The sequence below is a fragment of the Notamacropus eugenii genome, chromosome 1 (assembly GCF_028372415.1).
Source record: "Notamacropus eugenii isolate mMacEug1 chromosome 1, mMacEug1.pri_v2, whole genome shotgun sequence".
NCBI classification, from domain to species: domain Eukaryota; kingdom Metazoa; phylum Chordata; class Mammalia; order Diprotodontia; family Macropodidae; genus Notamacropus; species Notamacropus eugenii.
In genome coordinates, this window is record NC_092872.1 from 444,035,880 (window position 1) to 444,057,491 (window position 21,612).

Below are 21,612 nucleotides of genomic sequence, written 5' to 3' on the forward strand. Positions count from 1 at the left end.
CATATATCACACCTTTACTCTGTAAGAAGTGGAAGGTGTTGATTCTTCTCAGCCATATGAAAAAGAGGAGATCAGAAAGAGAAAGTGAGTGGAGAGTCATATGAGCAACTCTATTAAGCTTAATCAAAAAGGGATTTGAAAATCAGCTGGGACCAGTCCTGTATCACCCAGATGAAGGACCTAGGTCTATTACTCTTCACATTAACCAATATGAGAAAGTTAAGTCAGCCTGTCTACCCAGCCGTGGTGGTCAGAAATAAAGAGTGTTTGACTCAATAGAGTTCTCAATGAAGAATTTTAAAGCATAATTTGTAGAACAATAAAAATTGCATACATGATGGAAACTCTCTCTAAAGAAGTCGAAGTTATGAAAGAAAGAGACAGAGATAGACAGACAGACACACACACCCACACATACACACACAGAGAAAGAGAGATAGAGAGCAAACAAAACAAATACTGAACTATCTCAGGGCATTCATTCACCTAAAATCAAGAAAAAATAAAACACAAAAGAGACAGATGATTTATGCGCACACACACACACACACACACACACACGCACACACTCATACCATGAGAGATAGGGCAGATGCTGTCCCTTTCCACCCACATCCAGTAACTCATAGCACTTCTTGCCTCACTTGCTACTGGGAAGTAAAAGCACAAAAGAGTGAGTGACATGTTTTGCTCAAGGTCCCAAACTGGGAACTGTCAGAACTGAGATTAAAATCCAAATTCTTGGATCCTGGGTCTGCTGCTTTTCCTACTGTACCACACTTCCTGAAATGACCAACTAGCAAAAGACTTTCTCCCTTATCTGTCAGGAACTAGGACTTAGTCCCTTTCTGTTGTGTGCTACAGGAGATTAGTTGGAGTTAGAATATGGTACAGGATCAGTAACAAGATCAAACCAATAGGCCTCCAAGCCATTAAAGCTAAACAGTCAGTTTCTTTGTTATATAGAATGGCTCTCAGGAAGGAGAGTTGTGCGGATTAAATGAGATAATATATATAAAGTTCTTGGCAAGCCTTAAACTACTACTATTAGAAATGCTAAACTGCCATTATTGTTATTATTTTTAGTATTGTGATGATGATGAAGTTGGTTCCCCACCAGACTCAACTGTTGCCCCTACCACTAATGGTTTTAGGTGGGTCCTTTGATGGCTTGATGGATGGTTTGAGTCTATACATCATCCAAGTTGCCCTTCTTTGGATATATTCCAACTTGTTAATATCCTTCATACAACGTAGTGCTTAGAAAGCACTATTAATGTAACATCAGCTTCAATAATATTTCTTAAAGAAACTATAGTTACTCTATCTTTATGAGGCAATAGAATCTTAGTAGAATGACAGAAAAACTTGTTCTAGAAAGCAACTTGTCATGGCTGAAGAGATATTGAGTGATGATAGAGTGGAAGGGGATAAACGGAAACGTTTTCCATGAGAGAACTGTTTTGATTCTTGTTTTGAAGAGAAACATGAAGAGAGTCCTTAAGAAGATATTTTTATTTACCAGTAAAGTTCTCTCCTGACACAACTGAATAATGGGACTGCAGTTCCAGAATTAAGAACTCAGAAGTTGAGATAACGATTAAAGATGAGGTCAACTGTGATCTTTCTCACAGCTAATACATTGTAGAAAAGTATTTATGTTTATCTGTTATTATTTGTTATGCGGTCAATAAATTGTGTAGCCAGTAACCTTGATGTTTATTGAAGTTTAGAAGGTGGGAGAGAATGATAAATAATCAACAGTTTATGGGAGAAGAAGTTGCTATGAGTTGATTAGAGAGATGTCACAATTTTAGCAATAAATAGGCAATTAATCAGAATATTACCCCTTGTCTTTGAAGCCAGAATAAGAAAGAATAATGAAAAATAGACTAAAATCAGGTTGAGAGAAAGGTGATGACCCCACCTATGCTATATGTGAAGGTTATATATGGGATTTTAACTTCTTTTCTTCACTGTAGGCATTTTCTCTCTCGTTATAAACCTACTGCAAGCATAAATATAAAATTCCTGATAGTTGTCCTGATAATTAGTAACACAAATCTGTCCATTTTACTATTTATTTCATAAATATTAATTACATACAACTATTGTTTCATCAATGATTGCTATATGCATTACATATTCAATAATTAGTTGTATTAATTAATACTACTTGAAAAATTGGAACCTCACCTGTTTAATAAATAATGTGATGTTTTTGAATGGAAAAGTGACAGTGGTCTCCTGATTTTAGGAGTAGACCTACAAAATTAAAATATGTAAATTGACAAGATATTGAAAAGTCAAAGAATTGTGAGGTTTTATGATAATTCATAGCAAAGTCAGGGCTAGGGAGACAACTCGGTATTCTACAAATTATTCAATTTATTACATCACTCAAAAATGCCAAATACATTTTCATACTAAGGAAATGAAGTTTATCAGGAGAGTAAAGGCTCTAGTAATTAAAGGAAGCTCGACAGTAGGAAGATTGTAAGATGTTTTTAAGTCATAAAGGGATAAAAGAAAGACCAATCCTGGGTCCTCTAGACTAGAAAGAGAAAGCTCACGTGTGAGTAAAGCAAAGACTAGATCCTTTGAAGTGAACAAAAATGTGACATCTGTAGGCAAGGCTGCATACTAAATATGTTATTAGATATATTAGATACATCATTGCAGAGGGATAGCCTAAGCTGGAAAATTTCTGGGAAAGTACTCTATCTTTTGCAAGGGAAATTTGACTCATCAGGTAAGAGAATTGTTGTTGCTGTTTTATAATTTTATTTCTTTTGTTTTTTAAATTTTTTTTTTATTTTTAGGTCCAAATTCTCTCCCTCTCTCTTGCCTCTCCTCCCTGCCTTGAGAAGGCAAGAAATACAATACATATTATAAATATTAAGTCATGCACAACAAGTTTCCACATTAACCATGTTTCAAAAAAGGCAAAGCAAGAAAAGTAAAGAAAGTAAAAAAAATATGCTTCAATCTGCACTCAGAGTTCGTCAGTGCCCATTTTGGAGGTCATGAGTCCTTTGAAATGTCATGAATCATTATATTGATCAGAGTACTTGGTTGTCATTACAAGATTATTGCTATTGTGAATGGTGTTTTCCTAGTTCTGTTCATTTCGCTTTGTACTGGTTAATACTGGTCTTCCCAGGTTTTTCTGAAACTATCTCCTTCATCAAACATCCCATCACAATCATATACCATAATTCCATTTATTATATAACTGAGGAGCATCCTTTTACTTTATAATTCTTTGCCACTGAGAAAAGAGTTACTATACATATTTTTGTACTATGGATCCTTTTCCTTTCTCTTTTATCTCTTTGGAAAGTAGACCTAGTAGCATTGTTAGGTCAAAAGGTATGCCCTGTTTTATAGCTTCTGGGCATAGTTCCAAACTGTTCCCCAGAATGATTGGAGGAGTTCACAGCTCCATCAACAGTCTATTGATGTCCCTATTTTCCCACATCCCCTGCAGCAGTATCTTTTACCTTTTTGTAACAAAATAATGACATAATTCTTAGTTGTCTAAGTTAGAAAGTATGAGTAACTTAATAGAATGTCTATTGGATTTGCACAGAGCTTGAGGATTACTTAACCTGATTACTTAATCACATGGCAAACATTTCTACAAAACATTTCTACAAAAACCAGAGGGATGATTTGGTGTTAGTGAGATGTCATGGAAGGTGTACGATTCCATTGTTAAAAGTCCTCTTCAGTACAAAGGGAAGAATTGACTGATTTTATAGTTTGTGTGAACCCTCAACTGAAGAGCGCACCTGAGGAAGTGGGTGAGGTTAAACTGGAATGAATGCGTAACAGTCTGAAACGTAACTCAGAGATAAAATGATGTCTACATGACATCGGTCAATGTCATCTTATACTAAATATCAAAAAGTTGATGGATATAGTATGTAGAATAGAGTATGACCACAAATCTGTCCAGGACTGCTTGCCCATCTAAGACTCATCATCATGCAGCCCTAAAGTATTTTCTCAAAGGATAAAAAAATGTATGAAGAAAGTGTGGCAAGTTGGAACCACAAGAAAAAAATTTTTTTTCTGTGTGAAAATTGAAAATAAAAAAACATCAAAAGAAAAACAAACATAGGTCAAAACAATCTGGTGTAAAACCATGACCAGAACAGTACAAATTGGAAAAGTCAAATTATGTTCCTTTACATCTGTGGTCCCTGATTGGGACATGAGGGATGAATATACTCAGAAGAGGAATGACAAGGTGGTAAGTAAAAAGCTGAATTCCAAAGAATCAGCACCAAGAAACAAAGATGACATCAGGGATGGAAGTCATCCTGAACCCTGAAAACAATGGGAATGACTTCACTGGCAGTTAGATCACAATCATTTAATACAAAAATATTACCACTAATATCTAGTACAAGTGTGGTCATAAAAATACCAAGTGCACTTATTTATTTCCTATTTATCTTGTATTTAGTTTGCTTGTATATATTTGTTTTCATGTAACTTCCCCCATTGTATTGTCATTTCTCTGAGGCTGGAGATTATCTTTTGTCTCTTTTAAGCACTGGAATTTACCTGGGCATACTATATATAATAGACACTTAACAAATGTTGGTTGATTGATTGATTATGACTTCCAGTGAAAGACTGACTAGTAGTGAGCCTATACCATCAAAAACTTAGGTAGAGATATAGAAAGCTCAACAAAAGAATTTGACTATAAGTCCAACTCATACATAGGCTGGATTATAATGCTGTAGGAAGATGAGAAGTGGTAACTTATGCAGGTGGATGAAGTTTCTATTTTGGAGTTATGTATAATGTTACATTATATTTTTGATATGTATATGCAGTATTTTGCATGTATTCTTATCATATTTAACTAAGCACAGTAGTATTCCATTGTATTCATATACCATAATTTTTTCAGCCATTACCCAACTGATGAGCATTGCTTCAATTTCCATTTCTTGGTTACCACAAAAAGAGTTATTATAAATAATTTTGTACATGTGGGTTCCTTTTCCCCTTTTTGATATCTTTGGACTAAAGAGCTAGTAGTGGTAGCATTGCTTGGTCAAAGGTTTTATATGTACACATATATATATATACACGCACACATATATGTACATATATATATATATGAAGATATAAAACTTGGTTTTAGAGCAATTGAGGCATAGTTTCTAATTGCTCTCTAGGATGGTTGGATCAATTTACAACTCCACCAATAGTTCCATAGTATCCCAATTTTCCCACATCCTTCCAACATTTATTATTTTCTGCCAAAATAGACAATCAGATAGGTGTGAAGTGAAATCTCAAATTTGTTTTAATTTGTTTTTCTCTAATTAATAGTTGTTTAAAGTATTTTTTAATATGATATAGAGATAACTTTGATTTCTTCATCTGAAAACTACCTGTTAATATTCTTTGAGCAATTATCAATTGGGGGAATGCCTTCTATTCTTAAAATTTGACCCAGTTCTCTATATCTTTGAGAAATGAGGCATTTATCAGAGAAATTTGGTGTAAAAATTGATTCTAACTTACTTTTTTCCTTCAAATTTTGGATTCTCTATGGAGAATTTATGCAGAAATGTGGAAAAATAAGTTTGAGTTATTTTTATTGTTATGAATTATGGGATGAGTAGAGACAATGTATAATTCCATGACCTGAGTAAAATTAATTTATGGCTCTATGAAGGACAAGAGAACATCCCCCTGCTAAGGACTTTTTTCAGGGAGTCATTAATATCTCTATTTCTCAGACTGTAGATGAAAGGATTCAGCATGGGAGTCACCCCTGTATACATCATAGAAAAAATAATGTCTTTGATATTAGAGTTACTGGAGGAAGGTAAAAAGTACTGACCAATGATTGTGCCATAAAATAATGATACCACAGAGAGGTGGGAGCCACAGGTTGACAAAGCTTTGCAGATCCCCTTGGTAGAAGGGATCTTCAGGATGGTGGCAAGAATATGGATGTAAGAGATAAGGACACATACTAATGGCAGTATGATGACTGCTACCCCTGCAGCGAATATCGCTATTCCATCAAGGGAGATATCTGAGCAGGATAGCTTGAGCAATGCAGCCAAGTCACAGAAGTAGTGGGCTATGGTGTTGTCTGCACAGAAGGAGTGTCGGGCCAGAATAAGGGTGTGGGTCAAGGAACTGACGCAGGCGAGGGTCCAGGACCCAACCATCAGCAGGCTGCAGAGACTCTGGTTCATGACAGTGGTATAGTGGAGAGGGTGGCAGATGGCAACATAGCGATCATAAGCCATTGCAGTGAGCAAAACGCTGTCCAGATCAGTAAAGAATATGAAGAAATACATCTGTGAGATGCAGTCATTGTAGGAAATGGTCTGGCTTCTTGTCTGTATGTTCACCAGCATCTTTGGGGTAGTGACTGATGAGAAACAGACATCAGTGAAGGCCAAGTGACTGAGGAAGAAATACATGGGTGTACGAAGGCGAGAGTCTAATCTGATGAGCAAGATGATAAGCAGGTTCCCAAACAGTGTGGTGAGATACATGCTCAAGAATAGGATGTAGAATAACATCTGTTGCTGTGGTCTGATGGGAAGTCCTAGGAGGAGGAATTCAGAGACACTAGTCTCATTGTCTCTTCCCATGCTGTTCTGCTAGCTGCTGGAAGAAAAGGGAATCAGAAATAACGCCACTGAGTCACAAAAATCGTAGTGTATTGAATATATTATGCTTCATAAAGTCACAAATCTTTAGACAAGATTTAGAATGCAACTTTAGAATATTAGTTAAAAGGGACCTTAGAAAATAAAATGTTTGAGCAGGAAAGAACTTTAGAGCCTACAATGGTAGCACCAGTATGTAAAATGTGAAAGATGCATTTTAAAATAAATACATTATAGCACAGCCAATATAATGTTCATATTTGTATGAACATATAACCTAGGATGTTATGATATAGAGCATGTGGCATTAAACCTAGAAGGGACTTTACCTCATACAACATAAGACCATGGACTCCACGAACTATGGTCATCCTGTTACAAAATGCTGCCTTTGTAATCTATCTTTGTTCAACAAAATCTCCCCTTATTCAGAGATAAAAATCATCCTACTGTGACTTTCTCTGAGGGATAACTGCAATGGAGTCTCTATTGAGAGATAATAGGGAGAGAAGAGGTTTTCTCACACACTTGATTCCCCTTTCCAAAGAACTGCACCTTATAGATAGCATGGAGCCCTACATTTCCTCATTATAGAGAGATGGAAGAGGCCTCTGAGATCATTTTATCCAACCCCTTCAATTTATAATTGAAGACACTGAAGCTGAAGTTGGTCTCAAGTTGGTCAATGGCAGCACCTATTTGAAATTAAGTTCTTTGACTTTATGTCCTTATGCTTTTTCCTACTGAACTACATTGCCTTTATGATAAAGTAATCTTTTATTCACTTGATTTCTCTTTCTCGTCACCCTTCATTAAAATTTCTCTGCAATTGTTCATTGTACCATGGAGGTGGCCTTGAATTTTCTATTCTGTCCAGTGGATCAAAACTCTTATAGTTCCTACCAAGTTGGGAAGACTTCATATGTGGACCTGATAATGACTGCATGTCTCTTTTTTGAGGAACACTTATGAGGGCAAGCAAAGTAGGATCTTGAACTGTTTTTGCTTAAGTATAATCAAGAAGTATAATGCTGCTATTTGTTCCAGGATCCATGGCCATTTAGACTGTAAGGCGAAGAATCCTGGAAGTGTGGATTGTAAGGGCAAGCAAAGTAGGATCTTTTGCTGTTTTTGTTTTGCTAAAAGTGCCTGTGAATAATGTGATTAAGGAGGATCTTTCCCACCCATTGTTGGGCCTGGGAAGATTTGTAGGAAGGTCCATACCTTTTGTTAATGAGGCACTATGATACCCTGTGGATCTAAAAAGTATTTAAAACTCCTAGGTGCAGATTTACCTTAGGGCTTAATTGTTGAAAGAAGGTTTATGTGCCAGATGAGAGACTCTGGGAAGCTGCTAAGCAGTCCCCCTGACTTTGAAAAACCCAGATGTTGGTGCTTCCCTCTCTGGTAACTATGGTCAGACAGTTGGACCTGTCTGTTAAATTGTGATGTATGTATGGATTATGGTCAGAGAGAGGAAGCCATGCCTGTTTATCTTTGATTTCTCTGTATTTTGTCTGAAGTACAGGGTACTGACTTTTTCCCCTGAACTAACTGAATGATACATGTGCTTGATTAAAGTGACTGTTAACCCCTCAGAAGTTGCCTTTATTTTTTAAAGAAGCAGATCAAAGAACCTGTGATAGTAGGACCTCCTGTGTATGTCGGGGTGCATACTGATACAACAGTATAGCTAATATTATGGACAGCTAGGTGACTCTGAAGATAGACCTGAGTCAAGAAGACCTGAGTTCAGACACTTTATAGTTGTGTGACCATAGTCAAGTCATTTAACCCTGTGTGCCTCAGTTTCTACATCTATAAAATGAGCTGGAGAAGGAAATGACAAAGCACTACAGAATCTTTACCAAGAAACCCCCTAAAAGGAGTCACAAAGAGTCAGAGATGACCAAAAAATGATACAACAACATAGCTAAATTTGCAGAAGACCTCATCTCATCACAGCTAATGAATCTTTTGGCTAGCAGTAACCACAAAAAAGAAGATGATGGAAAATTAAGAGCAGTATCACTTCATAAAACATCAAGAAACAATTACACAGAAGTGAGTCAGGCATTACAAAAGCATTTAAAGATGGAACTGATGGTGTAAAGGACAAACAAAAACAGAGAAGAATAATCTGACAACATTTCCATGACAAACTATTTTGTTTTATCAATGACTGTGGGATGACTACATCTGGATTCTGCCATCTCGGTTCCAGATATTTTTAGTAAATGATCTTGATCACAGTTAGCTGTAAATAGTCTAGCTGATACAAACATTGGTGTGGGTCTTACACAAGACTGAATTTTGGAGTAGGAGAGTAAAATAAATCAAATGTTTTGGCCCAAGAAGCTAAATTCCAAGCACTTAATTTTTTTCTTGATATCTTTCATTTTCACATCACCTTCTTCTTAATCATCATCCCTCTTCCTTCCCCCAACAAAGAAATTCACCCTTTTAAATACAAAATAAAGTCAAAAGGAAAGAAAAGAGTTTGGTAAAATTAACCAAAATATCAACCAACAAATACATATAGTGTTCCACAAACATAGTCCTCAGGTTCTGCAAAGAACGTAGAGAGACAAGTGCATTCTCTTCTCTTTTCTTCAAGGCTGAGCTTAGCCATGCTCACAGAACACTTCAAATAGCAGACAATTTTGGGCATTCCCAGCTTTGCAAAACATCTCCAAAATATGTGATACTGAAAAGTGTACACTTTTCTCATAAAGCCCTTTCAGTTCTTCTTATAATCCTATTTGGTCTTATCTTCAAAACATAGCTCAAATGCATAAAAGATATTTTATATTTTCAAGATCTCAAAATCATTTCCAGAAGGAAATCTTGAGTTCAACTCATTGAAATTCTAATTTTATAGATTATGAATCTGAATACATGGGAGGTGAAATTATTTGCTCAAAAATCACATTGATGATTTTGAAGTTGGGGGTGGGGTTGGATTTAAACCCAGTTCTGAAATTTCAAACCCAGTGCTCGATACCCTTTTCTAAGTTTGATTACAACCTCTCCATGTCTTCTCTTCCCAGATTGTTCTTGTCCATGTTTTCTCATAAATTCCATCGAGCAAATTAAAGAACAAGTTACCCAGTGAATGAGATCTTTTTTCTAACTCATTAACAAGTTTGTCCATTCATTGTCTCATTCTTGATTCATGACTGATCTACCTATTTTTCTGGTCATATACATCAATTGCACCCAAATTACTGTGGGTAACATTGAGCAGCTTGCTTATACCCACTTTGAACCATTCCTTTCCTGTGTGAGTAGTTTAGCATCTCAATAGTTAAATAGATAGAATGTTGGACTTGGAACTCAGGGAAGGACGGAGTTTAAATCCTGTCTCAAAGAATCCCCAACTGGACACTACCGGGCAAATCCAATAGCATCTGCTTCACAAAATAGGAGAGGATCAAATGAGATATGTAAAGTACTTTGCAAACCTTAAAGCAATACAGATATATACTACTATTATTATTATTTTTTATACTTAACTTGTTTTGTGATTGTTGCATTCCATGATTTTCAAGCACATAAAATCTCCAGGAGGATATTGGAAGCAGCAAAATAGAAGAAGGAGAAGTAATATGCAAATATAGCCTAATTCATGAGAAAGAGGAGACAGGGTGAAAAAAATAAACATTAAAAGTTACAAAACGTGGAATCTAGGATAATTTAGAAAGAGAGCAAAAAGCCCATTGTACATCAGCAGCTCCTCAGGAAGCCATTCTATTAAGGTATAGAATATTAATTTATCTTCCTTATGATGACCCTAAGCAAAAAATAAAGCGTTCAATTATTTTTAATTTGTTCTTTTTCTAGTTTTTTTTTTTTTAGCTGCATGCTCAATTCATTGATCCCCTCTGGTTCAATTATTTTTAGCAAGATAGATGGCATAAGATAGTGAATAAGCCTGGATATGGGGTCAGGAAGGTCTGTCTTTGAATCCTTCCTCGAAAAACAGAGGCAGCTAAATAGCTCAGAGGATAGACCACTGGACCTGGAGTCAGGAAGACCTGAATTCAAATACAACCTCACACACTTATCAGCTGTGTGACCTTGGACATGCCACTTAACCTCTGTTTGCCTTAGTTCTTCGAAGAAAGAAATAGCAATCCATTTCAGTATCTTTGCCAAAAAAACCCATGGATAATATTGGTGTGCTGTGGTCCACAGACCACAAAGAATCAGACATGATGGAGCAAAAAAAAAAAAAATACCAGCTGTGTGACTGAACGAATCACTTATTGTCTTAATTCCCCCAAACTCTATTCTAAGACCATAAGTTGACGAGTATATATCAATCTAGATTGGTTTATGTAGTTTCTTACCTGGGAATTTTCTATTCTAATGAAATCACAAGGCACAAAATGATCAGTATATTCTTTGTCCTATATTAGAATCTCTGTCCAATGTCTCATAATGGAATGGAGGTGACCATGGGTTTTCAAAGTCTATGCCAGTAGAACACAAACTGGACCTTGCTGCTACATTCTCTGGGTAGACCCAGACATAAAAAAAGTTTCTGAGGAGGTATCAAGCTAAGTGGTGAAAGGATCATGATTGGAAGGTTGCTTTCAAGGTATTGAATTGTTACCTCAGTAACTCATGAAGACCCTCTATGAAGGCACAGAGTGGTGGCCATCAGTGGAGGGAGTATCTACACAAATGAAATCATGGATATTTTTTTCTTTTCCAGAAAAAATAAAGTTAGACCAGGAAGATAGTCTGCAGAAAGTTCATATTAAAATGATTAACATTAAAAATTTTACTTCTAAAATGGTAAGGTTTTCAGTTTCTGGAGAATTCATGTATGTTACAGGATATCCATTATGTTGTTAGATAAATTAAGTTTTTTTGTTTATTTTTCAATCCTTTCCTTTCTCAAATACTTTGAAAAATATCTTTAACCTAAAATATTTATATTCTTTTACAAAAAAAGGGATATGAAGAATTTGTGATTCTTTTTTAAGCATGGGAGTTCAGGGAAATTCCCTCTATCACCACAAATTGCAACCTGTACATGATTTAGTAAATAAATCCTAGGGATTTGCCTGAGACATTTAAAAGCTAAATGAGTTGCTCAAGGTTATACATTAAGTATATATCACAGGTGGTGTTGAACCCTTTTTCCTCCTTTATTTAAGTCTTTTTAAAAAATTCATTTTAAACTTACACAATAACAAAAGGAAAAGAAGCATTATAAATTTAAATATTAAAACATTAATACAAAGTAAGAAAAGGAAAAAAGAAAAAAGAAAAAAAAATCACCATGTGAACAGCCAAATGTAAGAAAGGATTCAAAATATACAGCAATAAATTTCCATCTCAAGAAGGCCTATATACTAAATACTACACATTGTGTTCAGAGCTGGCCCTCTTTTCTTTGCTTCCTTGTAAGTTTTCTTTTGTTCTCTGCTGTGCAATTTTTACTTCATTTTTTTATTCTCCCTTCCTCTCCTTCACCATGCTCAAGAAGATTACAATTAAGCCCAGATATATATATATATATATATATACACATATATACACATACACACATATATATACCTACACATACATATACATATACACATTACACATGTACATATCACACATGTTACACATATACACATATATGTTTATATATGCACAGAGATATATACATATACATACATATAGACACAAAGATATATACATGCACATGCTCATACATATGCACATATTTTTAGATATTTATAATCATACTCACATATAGACACACATTCATATGCATCTATGTGAGACTGCATTATACTTCTTTGTCCTCTATTTCTCTAGGGGCAGATAACCTCTTCCTTCATAAGTCGGAGATTTCCATATTTTTCCAAATCTACCAATTCATCATTTCCTGTACCATAGAAATATTCCAACCTTATGCTGTTTAGTTATTTTAAATAGCCTAAAACAATATTGATCAATATAGCTGACATATAGTGTCATATTCTTATTTTTCTCCTTCCTAGATCTATTGTAACTTTAACTTTGTTTGAAATCATGATTAGTAACCCTGCTTTTATTTCCCCTATAAGTTTTACTCCAGATGTTTATTTTAAGTTTGTGTGTATCTCTTATTTACTGTACCTCCTGACTCTGCTACTTTTACTTCTACCAGCTACCTTGCTCTCCTATTACTTAACCTATCCGCCCCGCGCTCCCCCCTCCTCCCCCCCCACCCCCCGCCATCGCTGGGTGACATTGTGCAAGTCACTTTATATTTAGCAGTCTCAGTTTCCTAATCTGGAAAATAATCATAATACCACCTATGTTGCAATGTTCTTCTAAGGATCAAATGAGACAATATTTTTAAAGCTCTATGCAAACCTAAAAGTGCAACATAATGCTATCTATTATTAGACATTATTCTTTATTAAGTCTGAGGAAGCAGAACAGTATTATCAATCTGCCTGTCTCTGTCTCCCTCCCTCTGTCTCTCTCACACACACATACTACTTCACTAAGACTGTCCAAACCTTTCTTACCTCCAGCAGTATGAGATAAATTCAGAGGCTCTCAGCTCCAGAGAATAGAACTTCTCCCCAGGATACATGGGAATCTGGAAGGAACAGCAGAACCTAAATCTTCAGAATTCCAGAATGCTCATAGGGGATGGGGAGGTGGAGGAAGCACCATGATTGTTGTGAAGAAGTCCTTCATTCCTTTCCACTAACCAAAGGAGTTCCTGGCTTTTGCTTTATCCACCAGAGAAGTTACCCGGAGGTGGAAGACAATGCTCCCAAGATTCTGGTTAGAAATAAACATCAAGTAATTGCCTGATTCCCCCATAGGCTCCCTGTGAAATGGATACACGGGGGTTAAAGGAAGGAGAATGTTTGTGGCAGAGATTGGAGAAGACAACGCTGTGGGCCCTTGGGAAAAATGCCTTTGGGGGTGTCCATCCTCACTCCTCTGGGCCTGTGTGAAGAAATGATCAGCCTCTTATTCCCCAGCTCAAAGCTGCTTCTCCTGCAAGCATCATTCACTAATGATATCAGACTGGCCCAGGCACTGCGACAGCCATAATCAACCAAAACTTAGATTATTCAGATTTAGACAAGAATCCTCCTCCCCTTCATTTTAGTTTTCTTGTAGTTGGGGGTTAAAACATCTAAGGAATGAAGGAAACACATTTTGTGAGAGCAGAGATTATTTCATTTATGCTTGTATCCGCAGTGCCTAGCACAGTGTTTGGGGACAGAACAGGCAGCTAATAAATACTTACTGACTGAATGATAAACTACAATTTTAAATTAGCACATTAGAGTTTATAGACTTTTTATCAAAACAACTCTGAGAATTAGGTAGTAAATTCCCACACCTGTTTTAGAGATGGAGTTCATTTACAGTGTAGAATGTAAAAATGTATTCTGTTCATTGTATCATTACCAACAGCCACTCAGAAAATGGAAGTGATCTACTCAGGGTAATATTGTCCATTCATTCAATGAACACATGTATTCAGTATTCAGCAGCTATTATGGGGAAGGGTCTACGCTATGCTTTCAGAATATTCAAATGCATCCATCATCCCCTTGTTGATTCTGGATGCTTCACTTTGATGATTCAGAGAGCAACTCTTCTGTGTCTACCTATCCTTTGAGATTCTTGTCCCTCTATGTCCATAAGTTTATCTCTAGGTTCCACTCAACACACTAAGTTGCTTCCTTCTTTTCTTCTGACATAACCATGGAGTACTCTATCTGCCTACTTGTCATCCATCACTCCTACTCCATGGTCAATCCTTTCTCTTTTTTGCTCATAATTTCCCTTACTCATATTTGCTGCAGTTTTTTAAAGTTCTTTATTAGTCATATGTTGCAGCATTCTCACATCCACTATGAACATTTCAAGTGACTTCTGGGTAATGCTAATTTTTAATTTTTTGGAGCACTGTAGTGTTCCATGACTCAAAGTCATACAACACTGGGTCAATAAAAGCAAACATTTTTAAAAATCTTAAAATTGTAGACTCCTCAACTTTTTGATGGAACTTCAGGTCATTTCTTCTACTATCCACCCAGACAGTTCCTGACTTTGTAGATATCATAGTCTACTATATGAGTGAGGTTGTAAATACTTACAATATGAAACAGAACATGGTAAGTCTTTAAAAAATAAGCAATGATCTAAGATTTCATATATAAATTGTTTTCAAACTCTGTACTATAAAGAAGAATGCACTGGACTGTAAGGTATAAGATCTACATGTGAGTCATGCTTATACCATTTACAACAATAGAACACAAGTCTTCAGACTATAAGATTAGTGTTTATTTGACTGTTCTAATAAGAATATCTTACAAAAACACAGACTTATTAAGACTATAAATTCATATACAGCCTCATGTAGTGAAAAGTGAATTGAACATACAGTCACCACATTTGGATTGAGATCTCTGCTTTGCCACTTACTACCTTGGTATCCATGAAAAATTGCTTGCACCTCTTGGGTTCTAGTTTCCTTATCTGTGAAATGAGTCAGTAAGACAAAAATGATTTCTTACTTTCCTACTCTACTATTTAATGAAAAAGATAGCACATAAAATATTATACTTGCTCCTTGATGTTAAAACCCCTGTTTAATATCATGTTGGTTGTATCTTCATTACTTCAGGATGGCGTTACTAAATCAATTTTTTTGTAAAAATTATTTTTGGTTGTTCAATTAAATACTTTCAAATTTTATATAAAAAATTTTTTAACAATCATTTAAAAAATTTTTGGGTTCTAAGGTCTTTCCCTCCCATTGGCCCTCTCCCACTTTGAGAAGGCAAGCAATTTGATATAGACTATACATATGAAATCAAACAAAACTTATTTTCATATTTGCCATGTTGTAAATGAAAACACAAGCAAAACAAAACAATAAAAGTAGATGAAAGAAAAATATGTTTCAAAGTTTTTCAGAGTTAATCACTTTTCTCTCTGGAGGTGGATAGCATTTTTCATCATGGGTTCTTTTCAATTGTCTTGGATTGTTGTCTAAGTCTTTCACAGTTGATCACCCTTACAGTATTGCTGTTACTATGTACAATGTTCTCTTCATTCTGCACACTTTACTTTGCATGAGTCCATGGGAGTCTTCTCAGGTTTTTCCGAAACCATACTGCTAATTATTTCCTATAGCATAATAGTATTCCATTGCAATCATATACCACAACTTTTTCAGCCAATACTCAATGCATGGATATCCCTTTGTTTTTCCATTCTTTGCTACCGCATACTCAAAAAAAGCTTCTATTGGAATTTTTGTACAAATAGGTCTTTGTCTTTTTTCTTTGATAATTTTGGGATGCAGACATAATAGTGATACTGCTGGGTCAAATGGTTAGGGTTAGAATTAGGGTGAGGTTGATTAGGAGCTAGGGTTAGGATTAGCTCTTTGGGTATTGTTCTAAATTCTAAATTTGGGTGCCATTCTCCAGAATGGTTGGGCCAGTTCACAACTTTACCAACAATACATTAGCGTTCAATTTTTTCAAATACCCTCCAGCATTTGTCAATTTTTTTCTTCCATGTTAGCCAAACTTATGGGTGACTAATGGCATCTCAGATTTGTTTTAATTTGTATTTCTCCACTCTTCAGTGATTTAGCCTATTTTTTCTCTGAATGTGGAAAGCTTTGATTTATTCTTCTGAAAGCTACTTGTTTATATCCTTTGACCACTTATCAGTTAGGGAAAGTCTTTTACAAGTATAAATATGGCTTGGTTCCCTATATATTTGAGAAATGAGCTCTTTATCAGAGCCACACTGTAATATTTGTTTTCCACCTTTCTGTTTCACTCTAATGCTGGTTTTGTTTGTGCAAAACCTTTTTAATACAATCAAAATTATCCATTTTACATCTTGCAATGCTCTTTATGTCTTGTTTGGTCAAAAATTCTTCCTTTCTCCATAGATCTGACAGGGAAACTATTGCTTGCTCTCCTAATTTGCTTATGGAATCACCCTTTATATCTAAATCATGTCCCCATTCTGATCTTATCTTGGTAGATACCTAGATTCTAGCCTACTCTTTTCTAATTTTCCCAGAAGTTTTCATCAAAGAGTAAGTTCTTATTCCAGAAGATGGGATCTTTCATTCTATCAAATGCAGGATTGCTATGATCATTTACTATTGTGTCTTGTGTACCTAATCTATTCCACTAATCCAACACTCAGAATTAAGATATTTCTAAGTCAGACTTGTTTTCTGAGCTGGGCTGAGATACACACAATTTCTTGTTCTTTTTTTGGTTATGTTATATCAATTATTATCTTACTATAATCCAATTATCATGTTAAACATATCAACATCATATTGTATCTCAATTATGGAATTGTGCCTAATTACTCTTACATTTTCCATAAAGAAGCTTTAATGGACTCCAGAAAGATGATTTAAAATCGCTGGTTACCTTGAAATACTGTGGGGTTTATGCAGAAGTCTGAGACCTCAGGCTGTGGTGGTAGATTCAACAACAAAGCTAGGATGGCTAAAATTAGATGAGGACTTGGCTCTAGAGTTGTCTTTTAGAATTTCCATGTCACATTCTCCACTTCTGTTTCCTAATTACAGTCTCTTTCTTACTAACTCCCTCATTCGAGGAGGCAAGAGAGTTGTGGAGATTTTTAAACAGAAAGCCAGAATGAAAAAAGTCACACTATTGGTTCCCAGCTATGATCATAGTAACTGTTTGAACCATCACCTGCATTCCCTCCCCCACACCTCAACCCACACAGGATTATCAACATCCTCTTGAATAAGATCATGTTTCTGATTTGAACACTGATGATCAGGTGAATTTCCTTATCTGTGATAAGACAAGTATGTAATTCTCTAGGTTGCATACAAAAGGTACTAGCCTGGTTAGGGTCTTTAGCTCCTCTACCAGGATAAAGTTGTTGATAACTGAAGATTTTCCCTATCGTCTATCTTTGTATAGGGTCTCTAGAAGGACTTCCCCTGGTACTGGAAATGTGAATATATCCACAAGCAATAAAAATATTTTTACTATTGTAGGCTGGTTCTCACTGTCCTTGTGTTGCACAGTATGAATCAAGATCTTGTACAGGTTGTACACAACCAAAATGGAAAAGAAAACAAAGGATCATGGAATTAGAGCAAAAAGGGATCTTAGAGGTCATCCAGTCCAACTTCTTAATTTTACAAAAGAGGAAAATTGAGGTCTAGAGTGATTAATTAATTTGTTCAAGATCACACAGAAAATTGAGAATTGGTATGTGAATCTTGGTCTACTATCTCCAGATGTATTTCTCCTTCCCCTATATTGCTCTCTCTCTCTCTCTCTCTCTCTCTCTCTCTCTCTCTCTCTCTCTCTCTCTCTCTCTCTCTCTCTCTCTCTTTCTCTCTCAAAAAGTTGTTGCCTTTTTCTGGAATAAAATAGCATTACATGAAAATCAGTGTGAGGTTTTGGTAAGAGGTTTTGATTTGGTTTCAGGAGACCTGGCACTTCCTATGTGAAGAATGTAACATCCTTGAAGGCAAAGGACTGTTTTATATGTTTTTCTTTGTATTCTTAGTACCTAAGAGTGCCTTGAACATAAGGGGTCATAAAAATGTGTGGTAAAATAAATTAACTTTGGGTAAATTATATGAGCTCTTCAAAAATTAAGTTTCCTCATTACTAATGAATCCCTATGTTTCCTTCATAGAAATACCAAAAAGTCCATAAATGGTGGCTTGTGAACAATAAACCAACGTAGTTTTCTTTGCATTCATATGAGTGTTCTGTCTACCACTCAAGAGCTCCAAAAACTCTGCCTTTGCATCCTGGGAAATTCTTGTTGATATCTGATGGAGAATTTATGCAGAATTGTGGAAAAATAAGTTTAAGATTTCTATATTGTTATGAATTGTAGAATGAGTAGACACAATACATAATTCTATGGACTAAGTAAAATTAGATCACGACTCTGACTATGAAGACCAAGAGAACATTCCTCTACTAAGGACTTTCTTCAGGGCTTCATTAATATCTTTGTTCCTCAGAGTATAGATAAAAGGGTTCAGCATAGGAGTCACCACTGTATACATCATAGAAAAAATGATATCTTTGATGTTAGAGTTACTGGAGGAGGGGAAAAAGTACTGACCAATGATTGTCCCATAATACAATGACACCACAGAAAGGTGGGAACCACAGGTTGATAAAGCTTTGCAGATCCCCTTGGTAGAGGGGATCTTCAGGATGGTGGCAAGAATACAGATGTAAGAGACAAGGACACATATTAATGGCAATGTAATGACTGCTACTCCTGCTGTGAATATCACTAGTTCATTGAGAGAGACATCTGAGCAGGATAACTTGAGCAATGCAGCCAATTCACAGAAGTAGTGAGCTATGGTGTTGTCTGCACAGAAGGACAATCGGGCTAGGAGAAGGCTATGGGCCAAGGAGCTGGCACAGGAGAGGATCCAGGACCCAACCACCAGCAGGATGCATAGTTCCTGGCTCATAACAGTGCTGTACTGGAGAGGGTAGCAGATGGCAACATATCGATCATAAGCCATTGCAGTGAGAAGGAAACTGTCCAGATCAGTACATAATATGAAGAAATACATCTGTGAGATGCAGTCATTGTAGGAAATGGTCTGGCTTCTTGTCTGTATGTTCACCAGCATCTTAGGGGTGGTCACTGAAGAGAAACAGAGATCAGTGAAGGCCAAGTGACTGAGGAGGAAATACATGGGTGTACAAAGGCGAGAGTCTAATCTGATCAGCAAGATGATAAGCAGGTTCCCAAACAGTGTGGTGAGATACATACTCAGGAACAGGATGTAGAAAAACACCTGTTGCTGTGGTCTGATGGGAAGTCCTAGGAGGAGGAATTCAGAGACATTCGTCTCATTGTCTCTTTCCATGCTGTTTAAGTAACTGCTGGAATAAAAAGGAATCAGAAATAAATACCACTGAATCACAAAAATCATAGAGTATTGAATATACTAGGCTTCATACACATTAGTCATAAAGTCATAAATGTTTAGATAGGACTTAGAATACAGACTACATAATATTAGAGTTAAAAGGTACTTGGAACATGAAGTGTTGGAACAGGAAAGAACTTTCAAACCTGGAATGGTAGCATCAAGTATGTAAAATTCTTAGGGTGGAAAGTACATTAAAACATAGCCAATATGACATTATATTTGGATGAACATATTTGGATGAACAATATAACATTATATTTGGATGAACTAGACTATTATGAAATAGAGCACGTGGCATTAGAACTAGAAGAGACTTTAGCTCTTACAATATTAGAGCATGGACTCTATGGACTATGGTCATCCTATTACAAAATACTGCCTTTCTATTCTATCTTTGTTCAACAGGTTTCCCTCTTATTCAGAGACAAAAATCATCTTTCTGTGACTGTCTCTTAATCACATGGATTCTTCATTCAGGGACAATAGGAAGAGAACAGGCTTTCTCACATACTTCATTCTGCTCTCCAAAGGACTGTTCCTTATAGATAGCATAGAGCCTTACATTTCTTCATAATACATATTGAGATGGCTCTTCTGTGTTAGTTCTTCCTTTTTTACTTCATTCCTGTAAATAATTACTCTTTTTACCTGTTCCTAAAAGGTTTTATTTTTTTTAATTCATATCATACTCAGGTTTACCCAAATCTTTCTTACAAACTATCTAATTACTATTAGAAATCTTAGACATACCTTTTACATTTTCTCAAGTAAAATGTAAATGATCTGTCCTTATTGAGTCCCTTGTAATTAGTCTTTGAGATGTAGCTCATATTCCTTTTGCATCTTATGTACCAAATCTTCTGTTGTTCAAGGTCTTTTTTTAAACAAGTTCCTAAAAGCCTGACTTTTTATTAAACATTCTTTTTTTTCATTTAAAATTATGTGTAACTTCCCTGGGTATGATATTTTCAGCCATAACCACAGCTCTTTTGCTCTGAAATATGTAGTGTTCCAAGACCTGTGGTCTTTTAGTGTTGCTGCTACTACGTCTTGTGTGATTCTAATCATTGCACCACCATATTTAAATTGTTTTTTTTTCTTGTTTTTCATAATATGAGCTGAGATTTTAGAATTTGACTATGATATTTATGTGGGTTTTAATTGTAGGATCTCTTTCAGGTAATGATCAATGGATTTTTAAAATTTCTACTTTTCCCTCTTGTTCTAATGTTTCAGGACAATTTTTTTTAATTCTTTTTTTATCATAGTTTTCAGGTAGTCCAATTACTCTTATGTTTTCTCTTCTTGATCTGCTCTCCAGATCAGTTGTTTTTCTTATGAGATACTACACATTCTGTTCTATTTTTTCATTTTTTTTTTACATTTTCTTTTATTATTGTGTGGTTTCTTATAACTTGTCCAATTCTGATTTTCAAGGAGTCATTTTCTTTTTTAAATTTTATTTGTTTTATTTGTTTACAGTCTCTTTCATATATATTAGATTATTTTCTCCTCCATCCTCAACCTTCTCCCCTACCTTCCCATTCCCTCCTTGAGATGGCATACAATTTTATATAGGTTCTATACATACATTCCTATTAAATACATTTTCACCTTAGTCATGTTGCATAGAAGAATTAAAATGAATAGGAGAAATCATAAAACAAACCAAAACATAATAAAAAAGAACACGGTCTGCTTCACTCTGCAAATGAATTCCATAGTTCTTTCTCTGAATGTGGAAGGCATTTTGCCTTAAGAGACCACTGGGAATTTTTTTAAGTCCTTGCATTGCAATGAAGTACTAAGACTACCAGAAAAATTCCTCACACACTGTGCTTGTTTCTGTGTACAAAGCTCTCCTGGTTCTACTCCTTTCACTCAGCATCAGTTCATATAAGTCTGTCGAGGCCTCTCTGAAGTCTTCCTGTTCATCATTTCTTACAGCACAATAGTATCCCATTACATTCACATACC

The 21,612-nt window shown here is 35.7% G+C and overlaps 2 protein-coding genes across 3 annotated transcripts in view; both read right to left on the reverse strand.

Moving 5' to 3' along the window:
* Positions 1-1,603: 1,603 nt before the first annotated feature.
* Positions 1,604-7,214, reverse strand: LOC140519116 (olfactory receptor 1J4-like). The gene has a single exon (XM_072631844.1). The coding sequence runs from the start codon at positions 6,642-6,644 to the stop codon at positions 5,700-5,702; it is 945 nt and encodes a 314-aa protein (XP_072487945.1). The 5' UTR covers positions 6,645-7,214; the 3' UTR covers positions 1,604-5,699.
* Positions 7,215-14,950: 7,736 nt separating this feature from the next.
* The window catches only part of LOC140519115 (olfactory receptor 1J2-like), a 63,066-nt gene continuing 56,404 nt past the window's right edge, over positions 14,951-21,612 (reverse strand). The window contains exon 2 of one of the 2 annotated variants that reach the window (XM_072631842.1): positions 14,951-19,585. In XM_072631842.1, the coding sequence (XP_072487943.1) occupies positions 18,625-19,569 (945 nt within the window). In that variant the 5' untranslated portion in view covers positions 19,570-19,585 and the 3' untranslated portion in view covers positions 14,951-18,624. The remainder of the gene's footprint in view (positions 19,586-21,612) is intronic. The other variant, XM_072631843.1, reaches the window with a different exon arrangement.

What these genes read in the sequence shown, in the direction of transcription:
- LOC140519116 (XM_072631844.1), bottom strand. Translation starts at nt 6,644, where the DNA reads ATGGGAAGAGACAATGAGACTAGTGTCTCTGAATTCCTCCTCCTAGGA.